The sequence below is a fragment of the Nyctereutes procyonoides genome, unplaced genomic scaffold, assembly GCF_905146905.1.
Source record: "Nyctereutes procyonoides isolate TBG_1078 unplaced genomic scaffold, NYPRO_anot_genome, whole genome shotgun sequence".
Classification (NCBI taxonomy): domain Eukaryota; kingdom Metazoa; phylum Chordata; class Mammalia; order Carnivora; family Canidae; genus Nyctereutes; species Nyctereutes procyonoides.
In genome coordinates, this window is record NW_026575140.1 from 8,092,813 (window position 1) to 8,119,525 (window position 26,713).

Here is a 26,713-nt window from a genome sequence, read left to right on the forward strand (position 1 = left end):
CACCCCATCAGAGAGGCAGGAAGGTGTTTGGGAGAGGCAGGTGTGGCTGAGGTCCCAGTTATGCCTCCTGGAGACCAGCGTCTCTGAAGTCTCCTCTGGAACAGGACCCTGGGCCCCAGCTCTAGCATCCCTTCTTGCCTCCCCTTCCCGGCTTTCCCCAGACCCAAACCCTCATTCCATTTAGTTACCTGTCATTGCCAGGCAGCGGGGCTAGCCATCAAGGAAGGCCTTCCAAACAAAACAAAACAAACAACAAAAAAAAGCAACCTAAATACCATTTACTGAGAGCTTACTGAGTTCTAGAGACTACAGTATGTACTTTATGTAATAAGCCCTTTTAATCCTCCTCAAAGCCCAGGGGGGCCGGGGTGGGGGGTGCTTGGTGGTGTGGAATTGGCTTCATTTAACCTAGGAAACCTAGGCTTGCAACTGTGTAACCTCTCCAAGATCACCCCGCTAGTAAATTGTGGAGTTAGGATTTGAACCCAGGTTGGTCTTCCTAAGGGTGAGATACTCCGCACTCTCCTAAGCGTGGGAGAGGGCGGAGGCTGCGAGCCCTCTGGCCACAGCCAAGCTAGAAGAAGATCGGAAATAGTTAATTCCTGACCCAAGGGCTTGGAATTCCTGTTCCCTCCACAGGCCTCTCTGGTAATCACCAGGAGCTGGAGCTGGGGGGAGGGGGCACCGCTCTCCAGGACCCCTGGCCCCCTCTTGAGGGCGTGGGGGGTCTAGGGCTGCCTCAGATACCAGGCCCGATAGCTCCACGGACAGCCCTCAGCGGGAGGCTGCCCCCGGCTCCCCCGGCTCGCTAGCTCGCCTCCCCGCTTCCCTCCCCTTGCCCCGGCCCACCCCGGGTACCCTCGCCGTGGTGGGTCACCGGAAGGGCAGTGGTCGGCAAGTCCCTCAAGCTGATGGAGTCCCTCGAGGCCTATGGGAGCTGTGATGGTGCTGAACTTCCGGGGTGCTGGGATGCTGTGGCTCTCAGGAAACCAGAATGCCTTACCCTGGACAGAGAGCCAGACACCTTCCTTTCCCCTTACCCCACCTTTGAACTCACAACTCTGACTCTTTGGCTGTCTGACGTCTGAGGAGAGGGCTCAGAGCCAGGGCCCCGAGCCAGGAGGTGGGCCAGCTTCTTCCCCCTCCTGAGAGCGTCCTAAGCCACACAGAACCCCAGGGAGGGGGAGGTCTGTCCTCCACAGGACCCCAAGGCCTCTCAAGGGCTGGGTGGGGAGAGCGGGCCAAGGAGGCACAATCCTTTTCCCTCACAATCTCAAGACCCCAGTTTTTGCTTGACACACGAGTAAGATTAAAGATTAGTTCAGTGTTCCAGCTCTCTTACCAAGAAACTTAAACCTTGGGATCCCTGGGTGGCGCAGCGGTTTGGCGCCTGCCTTTGGCCCAGGGCGCGATCCTGGAGACCCGGGATCGAATCCCACGTCGGGCTCCCGGTGCGTGGAGCCTGCTTCTCCCTCTGCCTGTGTCTCTGCCTCTCTCTCCCTCTCTCTCTGTGTGACTATCATAAATAAATAAAAATTTAAAAAAAAAAAAAAAAAGAAACTTAAACCTTTGTTGGAGGCTACAAGTAGGTTGATTGGCCCAGAGTTCTGATCTCAGGGTCTCACGTCCGCTTTAGGGGGTCTTGGCTCCCCTGGAATTCACTGTGTATGAGTGCATACATCCTTTTCTGAGAAGATTCCTCCTCCTGATTTGGAAAACCTAGCATATTCCTCACCGTCTCCCCAAGCCCCCCAGCTCGGACGCATTCAGTTCCTCGGAGTCTTGTCAGATTCAGCAGACAGCCCGAGCCTGACAGTAGGTATCTGTGCCCGGGAAATGGGGTCCTCGGCCCGGTTCCTCATCCCGAACGATGTGGCCTGAGACAGGCTACTCCGCTCCCAGCTCCTCGGCCTTGAGCCCTAACTGTCCTGTGTGTGAGAAGTGGCTTTGTGTCCCTGGAGCTAGGAGAGGGTGGATCGTTGGCTGGTCACAAACAGGGCAGGCCCGGAGCGCTCGGCTACCATGCTGGGTGTCTAGCTTAAGGCTGGCTGCCTCCTCTCCGCGAGTCCCATCTTGTCGTAGCTGCAGGCAGAGAGAAGAGCTGCTTGTGGGCTCTTCGTACACAAGCCAGAACAAGAAGCCAGGCCCACACCCTGCCCTCTCCTCGTGGAGTCCGCCTCAGCCGGGGCTTCCCATCAGGACTGCGTGACCTGCTATCTTCTTGTCTTTTATGGTCTTTTTCCGCTTCCAGAATGCTCTTGCATTCCCCAGCTGGGACTCAGCCACACTCCCAACTGGTTTACTGGTCTTTTTCTCCTTGACTCAGTAGTTTGCAGATTTAGCTGAATATCAGAATTGCTTAGGGAGGTGTGCCTGACTGGCTCAGGTAGTGAAGGGTCCGTCTCTTGGTTTTGGCTCACGTCATGACCTCACGGTCCTTAGATTGAGCCCCATGTCAGGTTCCACACTCAGCAGGAAATCTGCTTTAAGATTCTCTCTCCCTCTGCCCCTCCCCTTGCCCCCCCCATATGCACTCACGCTCAGCGCTCTCTCTTTCTCTCTATTCTCCCCTCTAAAATAGCAGGCGCTAACCGCTGAGCCACCCAGGGATCCCCTAAAATAAATAAATCTTTTAAAAAAATTGCTAGGGTGCTTTTGATTTTTATCACATGCCCCTCCATATGTACTATTTATATTGTTTTTATAGAGTTGGGCTTGTTGGAATTTTACATTAATACGTGAATATATGTTTACTGTTAAGAGCATGTTTTTCTTTTTTTTAATTTTATTTATTTAAAAAAGACACAGAGCATGCGCAAGAGAGGCAGAGACACAGGCAGAGGGAGAAGCAGGCTCCATGCAGAGAGCCTGACGTGGGACTTGATCCCGCATCTCCAGGATCACAGCCTAGGCTGAGGCGGCGCTAAACCACTGAGACACCCAGGCTGCCCAAGAGCATGTTTTTCAATAAAATATGCATCACTTGGTATGTTATAGGTACAGCTCTTAGCATTTTATGTGTATTCGCATGTGTAATCACCATAACATCCCTTGGAGTAGGTAGTATTATTATCCCCATTTTACATATGAGGAAACTGAGACCAGAGGGGTTAAGTAACTTGCCGAAGATCACACAACTGGTAAACAGCAGAACTTGGATTCAAATCTTAGCAGCCTAAGCTTTAACCACTGAACTCTGCTGCCTCTCAATAGAAATAAATCAGAAATAAACAGAGGAAAGTTCTTCTCTTCCTCAGTTTTCCTGCCTAAGGATAAGCACATCCAGTGGTTTAATGTGAATCCTTGTGGACTTTTTTTTCTTTATGAGAAGCTTATGTGTGCATTCAGGGATTTTTATTTATTTTTAAGATTTCATTTATTTATCCATGAGAGATAGAGGCAGAGGGAGAAGCAGGCTCCCCTCAGGAAGCCCGATGTGGGACTCAATCCCAGGACCCTGGGATCATGCCTTGAGCCAAAGGCAGCTGCTCAACTGACGGGCTACTCAGGCATCTCTATTCAGGAATTTTTAAAACAAGAATTGGGCTCTATCAAGCCTATAAACACTGTAACTTGATTTTTTAACTCTTGAATCACAGGCATCTTCCTGCATATTGTTAAATAGACATCTATCTTGTCTTTAACAGCTCCGTAGTCTTCTCTGTGGAGGATATACCATGATTTATGTAGCTAACCTCTTGTTTTTATCTTTTACAGATGTCGAAGTGGGGAGGAGTTTAACATAAAAATTGTAAAGTGTTTGGATTTTCAAGAAACCTAACTATCAGAAATCACCTTATTAGGAAAGACTGTTGTAGAAGGATGATCACATGAATTGTTCATTTTAACCGAATTCAGATAAATTAAGCTTTTATATTTGAATAATACCTTTAAGATGACAGGCTTTGCAATAAGCTTAATAAGGGTACTATGCCATTTAAAGCCATTAGTAAAAAAATAATAATAAATAAAATAAAAGCCATTAGTTTTGGGGCACCTGGGTGGCTCAGTCGACTAAGTGCCAGACTCTTGGTTTCAGCTCATGATCTCAGAGTTGTGAATACTGGCCCCTTGTGGACTCCCCGCTCAGTGGAGTATCTGCTTCCCTTCCCCTATGTGCAATGCTCTCTCTCTGTCTCTCTCTTTCAAATAAATAAATCTTAAAAAGAATAATAAAAACCATTAGTTTTCACACTAACCATTGTTTGAGGACTTAATTATTTGAATGTTCCAGAAGCATTTGAAGTCATCAAAATTTTTAAAATGTAAACTGCTTAACAGAAGCTGTCAAGTCTCTTAGCACTTGCATTATTTTCTTTGGATGTTGAAAATTTGAAAGAATTTGCTTATGTCAAAGCAAAAAATGAAATTTTTCTCATTTTTCTTTAGATTTCAGATTGTTAGCAAAATTTGATTTGTTAGCAAAATTTGATTGTTAGCAAAATTTGATTTATTTATTTATTTATTCATGAAACACACACAGAGAGAGAGACAGAGACACAGAGACACAGGCAGAGGGAGAAGCAGGCTCCATACAGGGAACCTGACGTGGGACTTGATCCCGGGACCCAAGGATCGCACCCTGGGCTGAAGGCGGTGCTAAACCGCTGAGCCACCAGGGCTGCCCTGATTTCTGTTCTTAAAGAAAATACTTACTCATGATCTTATTTTCTCCCAAGAGGTGCTATGGGCTTTTTCTTAAACCTAAATATTGCTGTAAATTATGTTGTATAGGGCAGTAGCATGATGTAAAAGATGCATTCTTGAAAATCTCAAATAATTCATAACTTCCATGATTGAAGACTTAGGTTCTCTTGTGATGTATGTGAAGAGTATGTGTGTGGGGCAGAGAATCTAGAGGGGTAATTGCAATTCACTAGTGTCTCTGATTGTGAAATTATGTGACTTTATACTATTTGGGAGATTTGCAGTTCTTCAGACTTTGCAATACAAAGTGTGGCTCGAATATTTACGGTACCGTTTCAGATTTCTACAATTGAAATCATAAAGTACAGCTATGTTGTAACGTGTAGAATTCCTGAGCCAGAGTTCCATAGTGCCTGGGTTAAATCTATTTGTCCATTTAACTAGCTGTGAAAACTTGGGTAAGGTGCTTCACCTGTATGCCTCAGTTTCCTTATCTGTAAAATAGGGATAATTATGGGGGTCACACAAGCCTCTAGTGTGGATTAAATGAATTAGTACACGAAAAAGCATTTAGTAAATAAATAAGTGTTTAGGTGTTAGCAGTGGTAATAATTAGCCTTATTGTCACAACTGGAATAGTTTACATATTTCTTTAGAATGCATTCCTAGAAGCAAAATTGCTGGGTCAAAGAACTTTCCTAGTTCACTCAATGTTATTGAACACCTACTTTGTATCAGCCACTGAGCTAAGTGTTGAGATACGGTGATAAGCAAATTCTAACATAGTGTTTGCCTATGGGCATTATTGAAAGTTGTAAAGAAGATAGGCAATTAGATAACAGCAAGTAAACATATAATTACACTTGTAATGAATTATATGGCAGGAAGTTACATAGAGCTTCCCTGAGAAACTTGCTTTGGGATCTGAAAGATGTTAGGAGTTAACTGGGTAAGCTGGAGTATAAATGTAGGGAGACCCTGTTCTAGATGGGGTGGGAGGGCAGCACATGCAAAGGTCCTGTGGTGAGGGGGTTATACTGCATTTAAGAGTAGCTAGACAGTGGAGACAGGGAATTGAACACATTTAAGATTTTTTTTGTTTTTTTTAATAAGATTTTGTTTTTTGTTTTTGTTTAATAAGATTTTTTAATAAGAATTAATAATAACAGTGGCACACCATTGATGAGTTTCAAATAAGAAATTAATCTCATTTCACTTTCTCAGATGTATCATCTGTAGCATTTTAAAAGATCCTTTTTTAAGTGGAGATTTTTGCACTCTTTTAAACTAAATATGTTGTATTTACTAGAGCAATGTCGGTAGAGATGAAGAGGCATGAATCTTGGTGATTGGGAAGGGGTTTCTGAAAGAGAAATGGTCATGGAAGATGATGATGCTACCTCACCATTGCCAAACACTGTGCAAAGTATTAACTCATTTAACTGGTAGATAATATTAATATCATTCCATTTTATAGGTGAGGAAACAAACTTGCCCAAAGTTGGAGGTGGAGCCAAAATTTGAGCCCAGGTACTCTAGACTCAGACTCTGAGACCCAGATTTTGGGTTTGAGTAGCTGAGTACATGATATATCATTCTCTGGGAGACCATGGGAAAGGACCATATTTGAGCAAAGAGTAAAGATCATGGATTTGGGACAGCCCCCGTGGTGCAGCGGTTTAGTGCCGCCTGCAGCCCGGGGTTTGATCCTGGGGACCGTGGATCGAGTCCCACGTTGGGCTCCCTGCATGGAGCCTGCTTCTCCCTCTGCCTGTGCCTCTGCATCTCTCTCTCTCTCTCTCTCTCTCTCTGTGTGTCTCAATGAATAAATAAATAAAATCTTAAAAAAAAAAAGATCATGGATTTGCTTTTTTACATATTGATTTCAAGATGCCCTTAAAAAACATCCAGGGAGAAATACTGAATAAACAGATATATGTGCTGTTGAGAGGAAGGATCTGGACATTTGAAATCTTGATAATGTCTTTTGAAGTACCTTCAAAAAGCCTTTCCAATTTACGTACTTGGAGAAATAAATGAGACAATTAGAAACTTTTCAAAACCAGTAAACTGCCTCCCTGAGATTATCTCCAGAAACTGATTCAGAAAAAGTGATGGGTGGGCTGGAGATAGGGAATATGGATTTTTTTTTTTTTTTTTTTGAGTCCTCCAGGTGAATCATTCAGCTTTGTTTGGGAACCAGTGCTTTTACCTACCAGACCATTCACTGCTATTCCAGATAACCCAGGGTGGTCACTAGGATCTCTGTTCTGGTACGGGACTGGAGGGTGGGAATCAGTAAGCCAGGCAGCACACCCCATGATAAACCTTGAGTCAGCTCTTTTCCAAACTCCCAGGGTGCTGTGCAGTAGAGCCAGGCGTGGGTTTTTCTCTGAGGTCAGTGAGGAAGAGCCCTGCTCCCAAGGGTAAGGAGGAACCTGAATAATGCAGCTCTTTGTCAAGAGTTTTCAACAGAGAGACAACAAGAAATTCCCAAGAAAGAATTGCTTTCTCCTCAACAACATGGGGTTATCATACAACTTTTCTAGTAAGGGGAGGAGGGGACCTCAACGTCTCATTCTGATAGCAAATCAAATCATGTTTAACTGCAGAAAAACTGGAAAATAAGCAAAATGGAAGCCCACCATCTATAAAGTAAGTTTGTCGTTTCATTTCTGTATTTTTTAAAGATTTTATTTATTGTAGCACCTGGGTGGCTCAGTTAGTTAAGCATCTGCCTTTGTCTCAGATCATGATCCTGAAGTCCCAGGATCTGGCTGGCTCCCTGCTCCGTGGGGAGTCTGCTTCTTTCTCTGCCTCTGCCCCTCCCCCACTAATTCTCTCCTCTCTCAAATACATTAATTTTTGTTTAAAAAAAGATTTTATGGGGCACCTGCGTGGCTCAGTGGTTGAGTGTCTGTCTTTGGCTCAGGTCGTGATCCCGAGATCCTGGGATCGAGTCCCACTCTAGGCTCCCCGCAGGAAGCCTGCTTCTCCCTCTGCCTGTGTCTCTGCCTCTCTCTGTGTCTCTCCTGATTAAATAAAGATTTTATTTATCTGTGGGAGAGAGCAGGAGCAGGAAGGAGGGGCAGAGGGAGAGGGAGCAGTAGACTCCTCCCTAAGCAGGGAGCCCATGGGGGAACTCAGTCCCAGGATCATGACTGGAGCTGAAGTCAGCTGCTTAACTGACTGAGCCACCCAGGCGCCCACCTTTATCGTTTCAAATGAACATTTTCAATGGGTCTTTCAGGGCCATTTCTCTAACCAAGTGTGCTGGTTAGTGTGCTCTGATCTGAGGGAGAAGGCCAGAGTTCCACGGCTTCACTGCCCTACAGCTCACTCTCCAGTCCTGCTCTTCTGACAATCCAGCTTCATCTTCTACTTTGGGGGGTAGGAGAAGAGTTCCATGCCGAAGGCCTCTAAAGCTTCCGTGGACCCCCTCTGTTGGAAGATCCAGGTCCAGGGTGAGTGGTGCTTTGAGGGGGACCATCTGTCAGGTGTAGCGACATTCTGCCAGGGTCATGCTGTCATCCAGGAGCTGGTTGTCTGTGTAAAGCCACTGCTGCACCAATGGCCACTTTAGAATGCCTTCCACCAAGCGCCTCACCTCCAGCCCAGTGCCTAACCCCTCGGCGCACCCGAAAATGGTGATCGTGTGGTGATGAACCACCACGAACACCTCCATGGCAGTGAGTCGGCTAGCTCTACTCTCAGCTTTTGGAAGAGTCTGGGTCCTCTGAGGACAGCTATGGAGCTGCCTCAAGCACTTTATCTTCTGGCAAGGCACTGGGTGCCTTCCAGGTCAGTGAAGCCCTTGGCTTCTCAGCATGCCTTGCGGACTCTACCCGGCCCCAGCATCCTTCGCCCCCATTCCCTCACCCTGTTGAGTGCCTTAGACTAGTCTTGCTCCCCCTCCACCATCTCAGGTTTCTTTTGCTTCTGGGATCATTGGTTCTAGGGAAAGCTAGGCTACCTATCCTGGTGTCAAGGCTCAGCCCCAGTCTCTTTCTGTCTTTTCTCTCCACATCCCCCCCTCTTTTACAAGTATAAAAGTATTAATAATTTATGTTTTAATTGTCTATATATGACTATTTTGTGGGATACCTGACTGGCTCAGTCAGAGGAGGATGCAACTCTTGATCTTGGGGTTGTGAGTTCAGCCCCTTGCTGGCTGTAGAGATTACTAAAAATAAATAAACTCTTATAAATAAGTGGCTGTTTTGTGACCTGGGGTTTTTTTTTTTTTTATTCCCCTTCAGCAGAACACTGTTTTTTGTTTTGTTTTGTTTTTTAATTCATTTAAGTAATCTTTACACACAAGGGTTGGGCTCATACTCATGACCCTGAGATCAAGAGTTGCATGCTCTTCCAACTGAGCTAGCCAGGCACTCCTATAGGTTTCTTTTATGACATTTAATGCAGTAGATGAGACATTTGAGTGACAGTAGCACACATCATTATTCTGTTGAAAGTTAAGTTATTCTGACTTTTTTTTTTTTTAACAATTTCAGCAGTTATGAATATCCTTCCAGTTACGTTTTTGTCCTGTCTGGAATGATTTTCTAGCACAATTCCTGGGTCAAAGGGCTTGTTTAAAGGTTCTCGATTTTCAGAAAGGTGCTGATTTACCCTCCCCCAAAACCTGTTTCCAAAGTATTCCACAGCACTCATTCTTTTAATTTGTATTTTAGTGAACTTTTTTCCTATATGTAGTTTTACTCAGGAAAATGCCAGAATCTTCTTTTAAGGTAGTCCTGCATACTTAGCCAATGCATCTTGTTATCCCAGCCCCTTAACAGAGGCTGTGATAGCTATGAGCACACATTTGTTTGCTTTATGAGCTAGATGTATCCCTAAGCCAAGCCAGGATGGAGACTTGACGATCTCTAATACTTTATAAGTGATCATACTCTTCCTTTCTATTTTAAATGCCCAAAGATCAGCTGGGAAACTGGCCAACGTTGGTCACTTGAAGGACATTTTATTCCCAGAGAGATGGGTGGTTTTATTTCGTCAGAACATCCAGTAAAGTTGGACATTGAGACAATATAGCATCTTTATGTTGTGGCTGAGAAGACAAGCTTCTGACCTTCAAGAGTGTTCCCTTGGCAGTCTGGAGGTGTATAGGCAATTCCAACCTTAAGAGCAGGACTGGAATGAATTCTCAGCTCAGTATCGATCAGGTCTTATAAGTCTACTTAAAAAGCGTTCTTTTTTTCAATAGCTCTTGTACCCCAGGGACTTCACTCTTTCCACCCAACTGTTCTAGCAGTGCCAGTTCACAATCTGAGGCCGGGCTTGGCAGGATGATTTTTAGAAAGGAGCTTTGAGCACAGGCCAGGGACTCCTGGTTCCATAGGATGTCTTTCTATCTAGTGCAGATACACAGAGCTCTGATTGTTATTTCTCTAGGGGGGAGTCTCAAGTTACTAACTGCCTTCCCCAGCAATATTCTAGGAATCATGTGCTAGGCTCAGTGCTGAAAGCTATCAATTCATATTGATACTAATACCTAACTCTCCATCAGGTTCATTGGCTTTATGATTCAGAATCTCTTGAGTCTAAAGTAGTTAAGTGACTTTAAGGCCCCAGGTAGATGCAAAAGAACTATGTTCAGGTGTTTTCCAGTCTTAAGAGCTGAACTATTAACCCATGTGTTCATCAGTGCTCATCAACATACCCCAGAAAAAGGTTGATTCAAGCCCATTCATGCCCTCATGATTTGGCCATGATGTGTGGCTTTGTGGAGCTAGGCTACAGTCAGGAATGGGAATCAGCTTGCTTCACTAGCTGTTAGAAGGTGGGGTAGAAGGGGATGAATGATGGTGAGACCTGGTTTCAGATCAATTTCATTTTGAAACCAGTAGTACAAGCCAGTGGTGCCAGGAAGTATCGGGGAGGAAGTTATAATGATGTGCCCCAGGGCTTACCATTTGCCAGCCTCTCTGTGACTCATGGCTTGCAGGAAGAACTCATGTTCCTACTGGTGCCTCAGCAAGTTTCCCTGGGCAATAACTTGTCTGTGAGGTTGCCATCCTCTGCCTCCCCCAGTAAACCATGGGGCACCCCTACAAAACTGTCGTCTCCAAATGCAGACTGAGCCAGATCCCTAGTAAGCTCTTTGGGCCTATGTATGTCTTTCTTGCTTCAGGGCTTCATCCCTCAGGTAAAACATTTGGCTGCGGCTAATCCCTTACCCACTTTAAGAAATGGTTTCTCTTTGGTGTAGGGAGAGACCCAGAGTTAGAATCAGAAACCAGGGCAGCCCGGGTGGCTCAGCAGTTTAGCACCGCCTTCAGCCCAGGACTGAAGACTTGGGCTGTAATCCTGGAGACTTGGGATCGAATCCCACGTCGGGTTCCCTGCATGGAGCCTGCTTCTCCCTCTGCCTGTCTCCCTCTCTCTCTCTCTCTCTCTCTCTCTCTCTCTCTCTCTCTCTTTCTCTCTCTCATGAATAAGTAAATAAAATTTTTTAAAAAAAATCAGAAACCTTAAATTCGTTGTGAATAGATGAGAGGAGCCTTTTACTGAAGGCTTGCTGTGAGCTAGACATAGTACTCAGTGCACACAAGCGTTGTCTTATTTAATCCTCCAAATAATCTTATAAGTAGTAGTATTTCCGTTTTCAGATGCAGAAACAGCTTCCATATGCTCACACATGGATTTGAGCCCAGGTCTTGTGGGCTTTAAATCCTATGCTCTTCATCATTTATGGGACTTTAGGATTGAAATCTGGTCCTACTGCTTCCTACTTGTGGGGCCTCACCTACTTTACTTACCTCTCTGAAGCTGCTTCCTGAGGCACTTCAATTCCAGGCAGCCTCTTGTTTTCTGAATTGTCAGAATGGGGGCAGTAATATTCACCTTACAGGTTGTTTTCTAAGGATTTGGATAGCAAAACACTTAGCTGGGTGTCTCAGGCAGAGTGGGTTGAAGCTTGTTCCTGCCTGCCTGACTCCTGCCCCTTGGTTGTGCTCTGTATCCAACTGAATGCTGATTAGAGCTGATGGGGCCAGGCCCTCTGATGCAATGGGAGTATGCAACCTGAGTGTGAGGCACGTACACTTGGGGTACATGACTGTTGACTTCTCCTTGATTGTTGGCACTGTCCTAACAATAGATGGGTAGCCCAACTACAAATATTTGGAGCCATATGATAATGGGAATGGACCAGCAACAGGACACTTAAGTGTACTGTACATTTGCGAGGTGGGGCAGATTTTGTAGAAAACAGAGGGTTCCTGACATCTTTTAGAGTTTGGAGGATTAAGGCTTCTGGTGGAGGTGGGGGTGGGGGAAATGTCAATCCATTAGCATCTAGCTGGATAACCTGATAGAAGAGGATGGGAGAGCTCATAGTCTCTTGTTAAGGGAAACAGCTAACAGGCTTACCTGGCCACCCCTCTGCTAGCTGAAGATCTTCCCTTAGGAAGAAGGCTGTTTTGAGAATGGGAAACGAGACTGATGATTTTTTTTTTTTTTAAGATTTATTTATTTTAGAGAGCACAAGTGGGAAAGGTGGAGGGAGAAGGAATAAGACTCTCAAGCAGATTCCCTGCTGGGTGTGGAGCCCCAAGAGAGACTTGATCTCACAACCCTGAGATCACTGCCTGAGCTGAAACCAAGAATCAGACAGTTAACTAACTGCGCCACCCAGGAGCCCCATGACTGTTCATTTTTTTAATCAGTATTTGAAAAGCTAATGCATTCATGCAGGTCAGAATTTAGAAGGGTATTGGGATGCCTGGGTGGCTCAGCAGTTGAGCATCTGCCTTCAGCTCAATCTTTAAAAAAAAAAAAAAAATTTAGAAGGGTATTCAGAAAAAAATCTCATCCCTGTTCCCTACCTGTTGGTTTTTCTGCCTGTAAGCCCATTTTGGGGGGGTCACCTTCCAGAGGTATTTTTCAAATACAGTTAAAAATGCAAATGTATTTTTGCCTGGGTGGCTCAGTGGTTGAGCATTTGCCTTCAGCTCAGGCGTGATCCCAGGGTCCTGGGATCAAGTCCCACATCAGGCTCCCCACAGGGAACTTGCTTCTCCCTCTGCCTCTCTCTGTGTGTCTCTCATGAATAAATAAATAAATAAAATCTTTAAAAAAAAACCTAAATTGTTGTTTCCATCTAATGTTGAGGGATCTTTGTATGCATCCTTAACATACCTTTAAGGAATGCTGAATCACCTAAGGAGTTTTAGGTATTCCCTTTAAGCTTTTCTTAACTCTTATTACATTAAGGAACAAGTGTGTTTGGTCCTTCCACTCTTCAATAATTCTTAATAGCATGTGTCTCTCCTTTCAAACCAAGGGAAAGCAGGCCTCAGGCACAAAAGTTCAACAAACAATAGATGGTGGGGCCCAGAGAATAAGGCACTTGAATGCCTTACACCAGATCCCCTGAGCAAGTTAATGTCATTGCCTACAGCTGTCTCTGTGTCCACTAACTGCATCCAAGGCAGACCCTGACATTACACATTCTCTTAGTCCTTTACTTATATCCTCATTTAATCCTCACATCAACCCTGTAAGAGTGATACTGGTATTTTCCCCACTCTAGTGCTTTCCCCTAAACATCACACTGCCTCACCGGGCATCTAAAAATCAGACTCCATTATTTTAACTGATGGAGAAGGAGAACAGGTAGTGGGAGGTGGGGAAGAGATAAGGAAAGAAACTCTCAGGTGTATCTGAAAGACACTCAAGAAGGATAACAGTTAAGAAAATGACTCAGGCCGTTCTAGCTCCTATGTAACTTCAGTGAATTCATTTAACCTCTGGTTCACATACTAGAAAATGGACTTTAAATCTACTCCATAGGGTGCTTGGTGAAGATTAAGTAAGAAGGCATTTAAATGTCGGCTGTTAGTATTAATTCAGGAGGGGAAGAATTCCTGACTCCTGAGAATGGAGCAGGCTGTATTAGTTTGCCGGGCTGCTATCACAAAGTTACCCAGACTTAGGAGTTTAAACAATGAAAAGTAATGTGTGGGTAAGGTTGGTTTTGTGTGAGGCCTCTCACCTTGGCTCGTGGATGGCTGTCCTCTCTTCCCTCTGTAACTGTGTCCAGACTCCCTCCTCTTACACGACCACTAGTCATGTTGGCTTGAGCCCTACCCTAATGACATCATTTTAGCTTTGGCACATCTCCAAAGGCTCTGTCTCTATGTACAGTCCTGGGGGTTAGAACTCCAACATATGAGTTTGGTGGGGAGAATGAGGCAATTCATGTGAAGAGAAGAATCCGACAGAAAATTCAAAAAAATAAGTTGTTGGTATCACCAGTCATTGGAAAGGTTCATTTCCTTTCAGTCTTTTGAAATGTGCATAGTTGCATATCTTATATAGGCCTTTCTACATTCCGCTGACTTTCACTTCATAGCATAAGAACTTCCCTAGATAACTTAAAAACTCTACTATAAATATCATTTTGCATAGTTGGATAAATAATCCATGGAGTAAGCATTCCATAGATTATTTAACTGTTGCCCTATATTAAGGTGATGTAACCGTTGTCATATATCATTCTTGGTCCTTTTAGCTCTAGGCCAAAGCAAGATGCCTGAGAAGATGAGACTCTAGGGCACCTGGGTGGCTCAGTCGGTTAAGCTTCTGCCTTTGGCTCAGGTCATGATCCCAGAGTCCTGGGATCGAGCCCCACATTCGGGTTCCTTGCTTGGTGGGGAACCTGCTTCTCTCTCTCCCTCTGCCTGTTGCCCTTGCCTGTGCACACGTGCACGCGCTCTCTCTCTCAAATTAAATAAATAAATTAGATAGATAGATAAATAAATAAATAAAATCCTAAAAGAAGAGGAGACCCTAAAGCTCTGTGCAGGAGGCAAAGGGCAGGGTCACCCTGGGAGTCTTGCTTACTCCAGGACCCTCTGGAGCTGACTCAGACCTAGATTCCTCTCTTCCCTCCTACTGGCCAAGCATGTCACAGCCCTCCACTCTTTAGTAGGGACCTTGGCAAGGGGGCAGCCTGGTTTCTAAGTATCTTCTCTTTGTCACAGGCACATTTCCAGGCTTCTGCTACTGGATTCTGCCTCTCTGTGAGCTCTTGGGTTCTAGGGAGCTGGCACCAGGCTCTGTGGAGCTGAGGGCAGCTCTGCTGTACGCCTTTCAGCCTCCCTTCCTTGCCACTTCCATTCACTGAGCCCTCTCCCCAAAGATGACCAGCATCTTAACTTCATTCACCTTGGTTAGCAGTGCCTGTTCTTGAACCTCACGTCGATGCACTCACACCTGTGTCCTCTTAGATCTGGCTTCTGTCATTCAGCAGGTTTGTAAGATTCATCCATGTCATCTGTCCTTGTGGTTGATTCATTTCATTATGTGAATATACCGTGGTGTTTCTGTCCTTTCTGCCCTGATGGGCCTTTTGGCAGTTTCCAGCTTTTCACCATTAGGAACGGTGCTGCTGTGAACATTATAACACATGCCTTCGGGGGAGTGTGTATGTGCTTGTTGGGTCTCTACTGCAAAGTGGAATTGCTGGGTCCTGGGGAATGTGTATATTTAGCTTTGGTAAATACTACCCAACAGTTTTCCAAAATGACTATTCTGTTTTGCACTCCCACATCAGACTTCTGCTGTTTTTTCTTAGTGAAGTAAAATATATGCATAACATAAAGTTGACCATTTTAACCATTTTAAAGTAAATAATTCAGTGGCGTTTTTTAGATTTAATTTTATTTATTCATTAGAGTCACACAGAGAGAGGTAGAGACACAGGCAGAGGGAGAAGCAGGCTCCTCACAGGAAGCCTGATGTGGACTTGACCCCGGGGCCCCGGGATCATGCCCTGAACCAAAGGCAGATGCTCAGCCTGAGCCACCCAGGCATCCCTTTAATTCAGTGGTGTTAAAGCACATTCATGGTGTGATACAACCAGCATCATAATCCATCTCCAGAACTTTTCATCATCCCAAACAGAAGCTTTGTACCCATTGGACAGTAGCGCCCCACTTGCCCCTGTCTAGAGCCCCTGGTAACCTCAAATCTACTTCCTGTGTGTCTCATGAATAAATAAATAAAATTTAAAAAAAAAAGATTTTTAAAATTTATTCATGAGAGACACAGAGTGAGAGGCAGAGACACAGGCAGAGGGAGAAGCAGGGTCCAAGCAGGGAACCCGATGTGGGAATCTACCCCGGCACCCCAGGATCACGCCCTGGGCCAAAGGCAGATGCTCAACTGCTGAGCCACCCAGGCATCCCCCAGTAATGATTTTTTTAAACAATCGTCATCATAGAGGAAGAAGGGAGTGGTGACAGCAGGGAGAAGAAAAAATTAACCAATCATCATCTGAGACTAAAGGATAAATTTTTCAAAAAAGGACAGTTTTTTTTTTCTGTGGCACTGTCCCTATGGGCCAGGTTGTGCTAGAACCTAGTGAAACAGTGTACACCAGTGTCTGGGCCAGCATTAGGGAACCACACGGACAGAGCATGGTGCTGAGGGGCCCAGGTGGGCCCTCAGGTCCCCTCTTTTCATGCTTTGGCCACAAGAAAGGGTGGCCAAAAGAAAGGGTGGATAAGAACATGCTCTAGAGTAAGGCCCATCTGGCTTCTGAACCTCAGTTTTCTTATCTTTCCAAAGGAGCTAATTACCTACCTTGGTTGTTAAGGTAGTTGTAAGAATGAAATGGGCATGGTCTCTAGCTTCCTGAATGGTAGTTATCACTTCAGAGTGCTTCTTTAAAGGGTGGCTAAGCAAGGGGGGGATTCAGAGGAACAGCTAGAGGTTGTCCAGAATGATCTGTGTCGGCAGCCAAGTAGCAGGATGCATATTGCATGTAGGTAGACTCCTAGTCTTCTGAAATGGTGACAGTCTCCTTCCTCCAAGTATGACTTTGGGTTAACCTGTGTCTCATGAGACCACCTGGGGCCGATGTGCTGAATGACTATGATCTTGATTCTTTGGTGTCAGGAGCAGATAAGGGCTTGGCCCACAAATCACAAACCTTTGGCCTTCCTCTTGAGACCAAAGTTGGAAGCCCCATCTGAAACTCCTATTTGATCACAATGGAGACCAAAGCTGTTGGGGCTGTTGTCAGGTGTTGCTTCCCCTGATGTAACTTCCAGAAGCCCCCTCCTTCCTAATACCGTCTTTCTTCCTTCCCCACAGTGATTTGCATGGACTGCCCTGGGCAAGAGTCAGCCCTGCTTAGCACTGATAGTGATTTCGCTGTGCTGAATGATAGAACAGTCCAGGTAAGATACCACGTGCACTGGCAAGGTGGAAGAAACATGTTCTCCATGCATGCTCAGCTTGCTGCTGGCTGGGACGTCCTGGTTGCTGTGGCCATGGCGAACCACGTTGCCTCTTCAGAGGAGGCCATGCTAGCCCTCAGCTGCCCACAGCTTGCAACACCCCGATAGAGGCGCCAGAGAGTCAGGCCTGTGGCGCAAGGAACTGCCTTGGGTGCAATCACCCAGTGCCCTTGGCCCCTCGGATTCCCTTCCCACCTCCGTTTCCTTCTTTTCTTTATCATCTGGCTAAACCCAGGGGGGAAGTGATTCCAACGCGGGGCTGCCAATCCCATGAGCCTCTGGGAAGACAGACCTGAGGCATTTTGTTCTTTTAATTTTTTGAATAACTAATATAGCCACGTGGTTCAAAAATTTGAAAATATTAAAAAGTTACACAATGAGGAGTGCCCGGGTGGCTCAGTCAGTTGAGCACCTGCCTTGGACTCTGGTCATGATCTCGAGGTCCTGAGATTGAGACCCGCGTGGGGCTCACTGCTCAGCGAAGGGTCTGCTTCTCCTTCTCCCTCTTCCCCCTCCACCCTCCCCAGTCCATACTCTCTCTCCAAAAAAGAAAAAGAAAAAAAAATTGAAAAAACGTACACAGCAAATAACCTCCCTTTGTTTCTCTGCATTTACCTAATGCCCTGTGCTAGACACAGATAACCACTGTTCCCAGGTTTTTTTCCTCCTAAAGTTTATTTATATATTCTATATTTATATTAAACATATTATATATTTTTATGTATTTATACATAAAGAGATACACAATTACTCTTTTTCCTCCTGTCTTTTATGCAAAAGCTAGTGTACTATTCACGTGTCTGCACCTTCTTTCTGCACTTAAAAATAGATGAGCATACTGTCTCCTTCTGACAGATAACCCTACCTTTAATTTCTTTTTTATATCTCCCCACATTTTGTTTATATATGAGCCACTGTGAATACATGGTCTTATTTTCCTACCCTTTCACACCAAAGATGGTACATACTGGCTCCGTTAATTTGTTAAATAAAATACCTTGTTCTTTTTCATTTAATAGCATATATCCAAGATCTTTCCGTACCAGCACATAGACTTCCTCATTCCTCATTTTTAGTGCTGTATGGCACTTCCACTAGATGGAAGTATTAGGATGTATTTGATTGGTTCTCTATAAATGAACACTTAGGATTATTTTCAATTTGTCTTTTGCAGTAAACCCATTTAGGTCTCTCTCCTCACTCTTAACTTCTGTAAGTGAGAGGATGTCAGGTGTCTGCATGTCTGGGTTAAGCGGTCCCCTCTCCTTGCAGGAAAGGAAAGCATTGAAGATCTTTCCATTCGACCGTGTCTTGCGAAGACAAAAGAGAGAATGGGTGGTTCCACCGATCTCTGTCTCTGAGAATGGCAAGGGCCCCTTCCCCCAGAGGCTGAATCAGGTACAATTGCGCCTTCTCCTGTGGAGTCCTTGCTGGCCGCAGGGACCTTCATCGAAAAGCCCGCTGATGGGGTTTCTTGCTCCTTAGAGCCTCTGCCATGGGAGCGGATTCGGATAAGGCAGTGCCTCTCCACCACCCCTCTCCATCTCTGTCACCATCGTGAGATAGTTGAGACTTTGTCAGCTGACATTTTCTTTTGCTTCTAGCTCAAATCTAATAAGGACAGAGGCACCAAGATTTTCTACAGCATCACAGGGCCCGGTGCAGACAGCCCCCCTGAGGGTATCTTCACCATAGAGAAGGAAACAGGCTGGTTGCTGTTGAATAAGCCACTGGACCGGGAGAAGATTGCAAAGTATGAGGCAAGTAACCTGCAGCGTCTGCCAAGAAGCAGGGCCCCATGGCCAGGTGGGGAGGGCGGGGCCAGGCTGACCCCACACCTGTGCACCCACAGCTCTATGGCCACGCCGTATCAGAGAACGGTGCCTCAGTGGAAGACCCCATGAACATCTCCATCATTGTCACAGACCAGAACGACCACAAGCCCAAGTTCACCCAGGATATTTTCAGAGGGAGCGTCTTGGAAGGGGTACTGCCTGGTAAGAGGATGGGGGAGGGGACAGCTGGAGAGAGAGGTTCCCTGGGCCCAGACAGCCTTGGGTCAACTTCTGGAACCATCTAGAGGTCTGACCAGACCCCTAAAGGCTGGAAGAACCCTCCATACCTGATTTCCTCGGCTCTGTATTAGATCACCTGGGATCATCTTAAATATTCAGAGTCTCCCACTCCATCCCAAGATCCCTGAATAAGAATGATCCTAGAGTATGGCCTGGAATCTGTGTATTTAAAAATTTCCCAGAAGCTTCAGATGATCAGCCATGTTTGAGAACCACTAGCTTTGGAGCTACAAAGATCTAGATTTGAATCTTGATTTGCCTCTTTACTTGTGACCTCTTTTGCTGTAACCCTGGGCAAGTTCTTTACTTCTGAGCCTCAATCTTCACATCTGAAAATGGGAACAATGGGGGTACCTGGGTGGCAGTTGAGTGTCCAACCCTTGGTTTCAGCTCAGGTCATGATCTGAGGGTCCTGGGATCGGGCCCTGCATCAGGCTCTGCACTCAGCATGGAGTCTGCTTATCCCTCTCCCTCCCTCTGCTCCTCCCCCCACTTGCGCTCGCTCGCTCTCTCTCTCTCTCTCTCTCTCTCTCAAATAAATAAATAAATAAAACCATTTTTTTAAAAAAGAAAGAAAATGGAAACAATGTGACCTGTAAAGAATTGTCAAGATTAAGATATAATACATAATGACCTCAAAGACAGATGCTACTGGGGAGGAGTTCTCTTCCTTCCTTTCTGAGTTGTGGAGAATTCAAGAAGTGTGAGTTGGCTAGATTGCCAATATAGAAATCCCCCAAAGAAAAACAGCACCTTAAATGAGATGGAACCTCATTTTATCCTTATAATAGGAAGCCTACAGGTGGACAATCAAGGCTTGAATGGTGCTTCAATCTAGGCCCCTTCTCTCTAGTTGCTCTGCTATTTGGGCTTTATTTTTTTTTTTTTTTTTATTTTTTGCATTTTTTTTAAGATTTTATTTATTTATTCATGAGAGACACACAGAGAGAGAGAGAGGCAGAGACACAGGCAGAGGGAGAAGCAGGCTCCATACCAGGAGCCTGATGTGGGACTCGATCCCTGGTCTCCAGGCTTATGCCCTGGGCCGAAGGCAGGCACCAAACCACCGAGCCACCCAAGGATCCCCTATTTGGGCTTTATTTCCAAGATTACCTCGTGGTTGCTGCTAGAGCTCCAGCGGTTACACCTGGAAGTGGTGGGTGAGGAGAATAAGCCCCATCCTCAAAAAAGCACATTCCCCAAAGTTGTATATACCATTTGTCAGAATTTAGTCTCAAAGACATAGCTAACTAACTGCAAGAAGGGATGGGAAATAGTCTTCGTTCCAGACAGGACTGTGCTCAGCTTAAAATGGTTATGAGGATTTTGTTTCCAAGAAAGACGTGAAGAATGGAAAATGAACACCAAGTATCAATCTGCCACAAAGTGGAATAAGGGTCCAAGCTAATGGGCAGGGTGGAGCCTCTCAGAGTTCTGAAAAGTGGGCGAGGCTGGAATTGGAGCTAAGAGGGAAGGGTGCTCGTTCATTCATTCCTTCTCCCCTCTAGGCACTTCTGTGATGCAGGTGACAGCCACAGATGAGGACGATGCCATCAACACCTATAATGGGGTGGTTGCTTACTCTATCCATAGCCAGGAGCCAAAGGACCCACATGACCTCATGTTCACTGTCCATCGGAGCACGGGCACCATCAGTGTCATCTCCAGTGGCCTGGACCGGGAGGTGAGTGGCTCTCAGGGAAAGTGCTGCCTACCCAGGCTTGCTCAGGCTGGAGCCTGACGCTCGAGAGTAGAGCCCCCATCCGTGCCCCAAAGCCCAAGGCAGAGCAGTGAGTATCCAGGTCAACTGGGAATGGCTGCTGCTTGCTGTGTTCCCATGTTGACGTCCCACAGCTCTCTAGAGCCAATGGCGTGGTGCCAAATGATCTCGTTAAGGCTGAGGAGCCAGCTGTAAAATGCAGGCATTTGATATTTTCTGTAGGTTTTCTCATTTCCTCTCGGAATGGCTCACTTAGCATGCACATTTCCCATATTTGTCCCTTGTGTGCTACAAAGTAGAATTAGCTCCATGGATATTGGATTTGCCTACTGTTTCCTAATTAATACTGTTGCCCAAATCCCCACTCAAAGCTCCCATTCTGCATCACCCCAGGGCCAGGGGGCAATGCCCAGACCGGACTCCACCCCCGGTTGGCCCAGGAGAACTATTTGGGTCTGTATTCCTGCCGCCCCCCGCCCCGCCCCTGCCTCTGTTCTTTCCTGCAGTGGGTAAGCAGTGGGCCAGGGATTTAAGAGAACACTGGGAGGTGGGGGACATACTCCCCTTCCCTCCACAGCCATCCATCCAGGGCTATGCCTCTGGGAGCCCAGGCTCAGGGACCCCTCAACTTGAACCTCCTTTCGTCCCCAGAGAGTCCCTGAGTACACTCTGACCATCCAGGCGACAGACATGGACGGGGATGGTTCTACTACCACTGCAGTGGCCATAGTGGAAATTCTCGATGCTAATGACAATGCTCCCGTGTTTGATCCTCAGAAGGTAAATGCACTTTCAATCCTTCTTCCCTCAGCAGGTGATAGAGGACTGAAGTTTTCCTTTTTTTTTTTTTCTGTCCAAGGTTTTCCTTTCTAATGAAATTCTGAAAGCAGCTCACATTGCTTGCTATCCCGTCCCACCACTTCCTAGTGTGTGACCAGAGGCAAACAACTTAACCTCTTTGTGCCCCGATTTCCTAATCTGTGAGGTGGAAACCATATTACCTACTGCATTGTTCTGAGTTTTCTTTTTTTTTTTTTTAAGATTTTATTTATTTATTTGAGAGAGAGGCATGAGAGAGCACAAAAAGAGAGTAGCAGGCAGAGGGAGAGGGAGAAACAGGCTCCCCACTGAGCTGGGAGCCCGAGGTAGGGCTCACTCCCAGGAAGTCGGGATCATCTGAGCAGAAGGCAGACGCTTAACCAGCTGAGCCGCCCGGGTGCCCCTCTTCTGAGTTTTAAATGGAATAATCTCTGTACAGTTCATAACAATCCCTGGTACATAAGAGCTCAATATGAAAATCCTTGTCGAGGGGCGCCTGGCTAGCCAAGCTTAATCATTGGAGCACATGACTCTTGATCTTGGTGTCATGAGTTCAAGCCTCACACTGGGAGTAGACTTTACTGAAAGAGAGAGACAAAGAAAGAAAATCCTTGTCGAGGGGGATCCCTGGGTGGCTCAGCGGTTTGGCGGCTGCCTTCGGACCAGGGCATGATCCTGGAGTCTCGGGATCGAGTCCCACATTGGGCTCCCTGCATGGAGCCTACTTCTCCCTCTGCCCCTCTGCCCCTCTCTCTTTCTGTGTCTCTTATGAATAAATAAATAAAATCTTTAAAAAAAAAAAAAAAAAGAAAATCCTTGTCGATATGAAAACTTAAAATTTGCCTCACCATACTTGCCCACCTTCACCTAGTGAATGCCTTGTATACCTCCAGTGACAGAGGACTCTGTGCCAATCGGGATGACACCCACCCCCCTTCCATCTTTAGATAACTTTGGCTACTAAATATTATTTAGGCTTGATTAAAAATTTGTTCTGAGCAACTGAAATCCCATTGTTTGCCACCTGTTCCAGAACTTCCAAAAAAGTTCCTAATCAGTGCCACATGGCAGTCAGGCACCTAGTCTTTCTCACCACCTTCTTCATACCTTTCTGACCTCAGCTGGATGGGTGGGCTATGCATGGCAGGGTTTAGGGCACCCAGACCAGTGAGATGACTGGGGTATTTTGCCCCTGGATGTAGGGAAGGTAGGTTCAAGATCCCTGTGGTCTGTCCCAGCAGCTGATACTTGGGACTATGTGCATGTGTGTGCCCTGAAACCCTGATATATGGGTTGGGCGGTCCCAGAAAGAGTGAGTGGCATGGAGCTCCCCTGGAATTGCATGGAGGATCCATAGCTGGTGAAGAGTGGAACAGTCTCAGGGTGGGTAGAGAGCCCTCTGCTCTGACTACGCTGTGCTTCCCACACCAACAGTACGAGGCCCGTGTACCCGAGAACATGGTGGGCCATGAGGTGCAGAGGCTGACAGTGAGTGACCTGGATGCCCCCAACTCACCGGCCTGGCACGCCACCTACCACATCTTGGAAGGTGATGACGGGAACCATTTTAGCATCACCACCCACCCAGAGACCAACCAGGGCATCCTGACGACCAGAAAGGTGAGTCAGTTTGGGCTTTAGACAAGGGCCACCCCTGGGTTAGTCAGGTCTTCAGCCTCCAGTACAAGGATGTATACCACCTGCCTTGTGACACCTGCTCTGGAACATTCACCATAATTCACAGGGAGTGTACCAGGCTTCTGACACTTTCCCATCCCTCTTGTGTTAGGGAATGAATTTGTTCAAAGTAAGTCTTACCAAGGGACTCAATTCATAAAAGAGGTCAGAATCCCAGATGTGATTGAGGCACATTAGTGGAGCCTCTCCTCCCAAATCCTGGTGTCCATGGCTGCCCCCAGTTGGTCTTCTCACACAGAAAGTCTCTGTTTTAGTGGAATTCTTACTAGTTTTACATTTTATCCATAATACATATGTAGGTTTTTGCACAGTAAAATGTTTTAAGTTACTTAATAGTGAGATATGGTTGCCTCTTAAAAAGTCATTCAATAAAACTGATGCTTTAAGAAAATGGGCTTGATCTTTCTTTGATTTCTTTTACCTCCTGGTTTATTTTGAAGAATGGCCTAGTTTGAGAAGCAGGGTCTTATATAATACTTTTTTTATTTTAAGGATTTCATTTATTTATTTGAGAGATGAAGAGAGAAAGCAAGAGAGATCCGGAGAAGGGGGAGGGGCCGAGGGAGAGGGAGAAGCAGACTCTGTGCTGAGCAGGGAGCCTGACATGGGGCTCATCCCAGGACCCTGAGATCATGACATCATGACCTGAGCTGAAGGCAGATGCTTAACCCGCTGAGCCACCCAGGCGCCCCTTATATAATACGTTTATGACTATCCCCTTCTTGCACCCAAAACTTTGTACTGCCCTTTTTATATTGTGAAATAAATTTCATTTATAATATAACTTATCCAATTTACACAATTTCTAGAAATGTAGAATTCTCTGTGAAATAAAGGAGGCTTTTACAGGAAAAGTTACTGATAATAAGATAGTTCTATATGTAAACTTGGGTGCATACGAGAAAACATAATGACGTGGTCAATTACTTGCATCTCTCTGTAGAATCGTCCAAATGCAGTGGATGCTGCGTGTCACTCGGGTGGCTCATGCATACCACAAGTCATACTGATGTCTTTACAGAATAGCAAAAAAAAAAAAAACAGCTTTCAGGGAAAAGCCTGAACAAATCAAATGACAAGCTCCCCTCAGAAGTTGCACTCCTAGAAAGGTCACTATATATTAAAACCACACCAAAAACTTAGTTTATATGTAAAACATTTAACTATAAACAGATGTTTCACACCCATGCATATGTGAATGTCCGAGGGGATATTGGCAAGTCCCGTGGCCTGTGGGGACAGTTCTTTGTGTCCCTGCCCTAGCCTAGAAATGCCAACAGCGTCCCCAGTCATTATGACAACCGGAAAGGCCTCCGAAAGTTTCTACAACAACCCCTACAAGGCCACCACCCCATTGGAAAGCAGTTCTAGGGCTTCCTGGTCTAGGTTTGGTCTGAGAGGCCCCATCAGCCACTCAGAAAGTGCAGGAGGCTGGGGTGCCCAGGAGGCTCAGACAGTTAAGCATCTGACTCTTGGTTTCAGCTCAGGCCACGATCTCAAGGTCGGGAGACCAAGCCCTGCATCGGGCTCGGCCCTGGAGCCTGCTTAAGATTCTTTCTCTCCCTCCCTCTGCCCCTGTACTCCCTCAAAAAAAAAAAAAAAAGTTCAGGAGGCTTTACGCAAAGGACAGCATTTCTATTTGAAAGATTTATCTATTTTAGAGAGGGTGGGGAGGGGCAGAGGGAAAGGGAGAAAGAGAGAAACTGAAGCACGCTCAACCCCAGCCTGGAGCATGATGCGGGCCTCTGCGTGGGGCTCGGTCACAACTCCTGAAACCAAGAGTCAAACGCTTAACTGACTGCACCCCCCAGACGCCCCAGAAAGGACAGCATTGTTGATGTTGGGAGCCTCGAACCCCTCCCTGTTGGTCCTTTCTTTCTGCCATCACAGCACTGCAATGGGTCCTCCTCACAAATTGGCAACTCAGGTCCTCCCTCTTCTTCTCTCTCAGGGCTTGGACTTCGAGGCCAAAAACCAGCACATTCTGTACATCGAAGTGACCAATGAGGCACCTTTTGTGGTGAAACTCCCGACCTCCACGGCCACCGTGGTAGTCCATGTGGAGGATGTGAATGAGGCACCTGTGTTCGTCCCACCCTCCAGAGTCGTCGAGGTCCAGGAGGGCATCGCTATCGGGGAGACTGTCTGCACCTACATTGCGCAGGATCCCGACAAGGGGGGTCAGAAGATCAGGTACACGGGAGCTGGGCTCGAATGCATCCAAAAGCAGTAGTAGTATTGGATGGGCTATATAGTATGGTCTGCATTTGTTCTAATTACCATAAAGATTGCTAAATATACTGAACATCGCCCCTACACAGGGCCTTCCCTTCCTACACTCCCCAGGGCTGAAGACTCTGAACAGAGATCCAGGGGGGCAGGTATACCCCCTCCCCCTCATGTGTCCCTGCTGGGCCATCTCCCTGCTGCTCAGGCTCCCATTTAGGGTTGAGGTTCATTTTTCATGTGATCCCGCTTAGGAGCCCTGAGTCCCATGACACCATCTGCCAGTTGGAATGAGTAGGCTTTGAATGACAACCAGAATTCTAAGTATTCTAGGTATGACTCTTCTCAACTTTTCCATTCCAGCTACCACATCCTGAGAGACCCAGCCGGGTGGCTAGCAATGGACCCAGACAGTGGGCAGGTCACAGCCACAGGGGTCTTAGACCGTGAGGATGAACGGTTCGTGAAGAACAATGTCTACGAAGTCATGGTCTTGGCCACAGATGATGGTGAGAACTTCCTCCAAAAGCCTCCACTTGGGTACCTTTGGAACCCATGACATAACACATCCCCTCCACAGACATAGCATGGGTACCAGCAAACCTATCTGAAGGGTCAAGGAAGACTTTCAGAGGAGATTTCTAAAGACTAGGATTGGCTGGCTATGGTTTCCCTAAGATCCAGGTGTTAGGAGAAGGATTTCTTTCGGCCCACGTGTGTAGTTCACTGAGCCCTGAATTGGCCTGTCAGTTTCCTAAACCTTGTGATTTGATTGAAAGGGGCTGCCGGGAAAGGGCCATGATTGATTAGTGATGTCACACTGTGACAGAGTTGGGAGTTGTGATGTGATTTGACATCTCTGCTTGACACAGTGAAGCAAGGCCTGGAAACAGGTGAGAAGTCCCAGCAGGACTGTGAAGGGTGACATCCTTAAAGCTCATCAGCAAACATTGCATCAGTCCTGGGGTGGCCAATAGGTTTCCCTTTGTGATAGATTGGTAGTGGCCATATGGATGAAGTGGCTGTAACTGTCCTATGATCAGTTAGGAATGTCTGCTATCAGAATGATGGCATGATTGCCATGGACTTGCCATCACTGGTTTGACCGATGATGAGACTAGAGCGGGGCATGGAGGGTCTTGAAAAGTTACAGCTGGGCAGTGAACAGGAACCTCCCTGAGGCTGACTGGGTAGGTCATAGAGCTCAAAATTCATCACCCCCACCATGGGCATATGCTGAAAAGGGATCTATGTTTCAT

General features: G+C 46.2%; 1 protein-coding gene across 5 annotated transcripts in view; it reads left to right on the top strand.

Annotated features, from left to right (window-relative positions):
- CDH3 (cadherin 3) overlaps positions 1-26,713 on the top strand; it is a 47,547-nt gene that overhangs the window by 7,421 nt on the left and 13,413 nt on the right. For 4 of the 5 annotated variants that reach the window (XM_055304874.1, XM_055304872.1, XM_055304870.1 and 1 more), the window contains exons 3-11: positions 16,771-16,856; positions 18,189-18,314; positions 18,521-18,676; positions 18,769-18,913; positions 20,500-20,675; positions 21,363-21,491; positions 22,965-23,150; positions 25,180-25,421; positions 25,818-25,963. In XM_055304874.1, the coding sequence (XP_055160849.1) occupies positions 16,771-16,856; positions 18,189-18,314; positions 18,521-18,676; positions 18,769-18,913; positions 20,500-20,675; positions 21,363-21,491; positions 22,965-23,150; positions 25,180-25,421; positions 25,818-25,963 (1,392 nt within the window). Of the gene's footprint in view, positions 1-7,956; positions 8,112-16,770; positions 16,857-18,188; positions 18,315-18,520; positions 18,677-18,768; positions 18,914-20,499; positions 20,676-21,362; positions 21,492-22,964; positions 23,151-25,179; positions 25,422-25,817; positions 25,964-26,713 lie in introns of those variants that run through there. The other variant, XM_055304875.1, reaches the window with a different exon arrangement.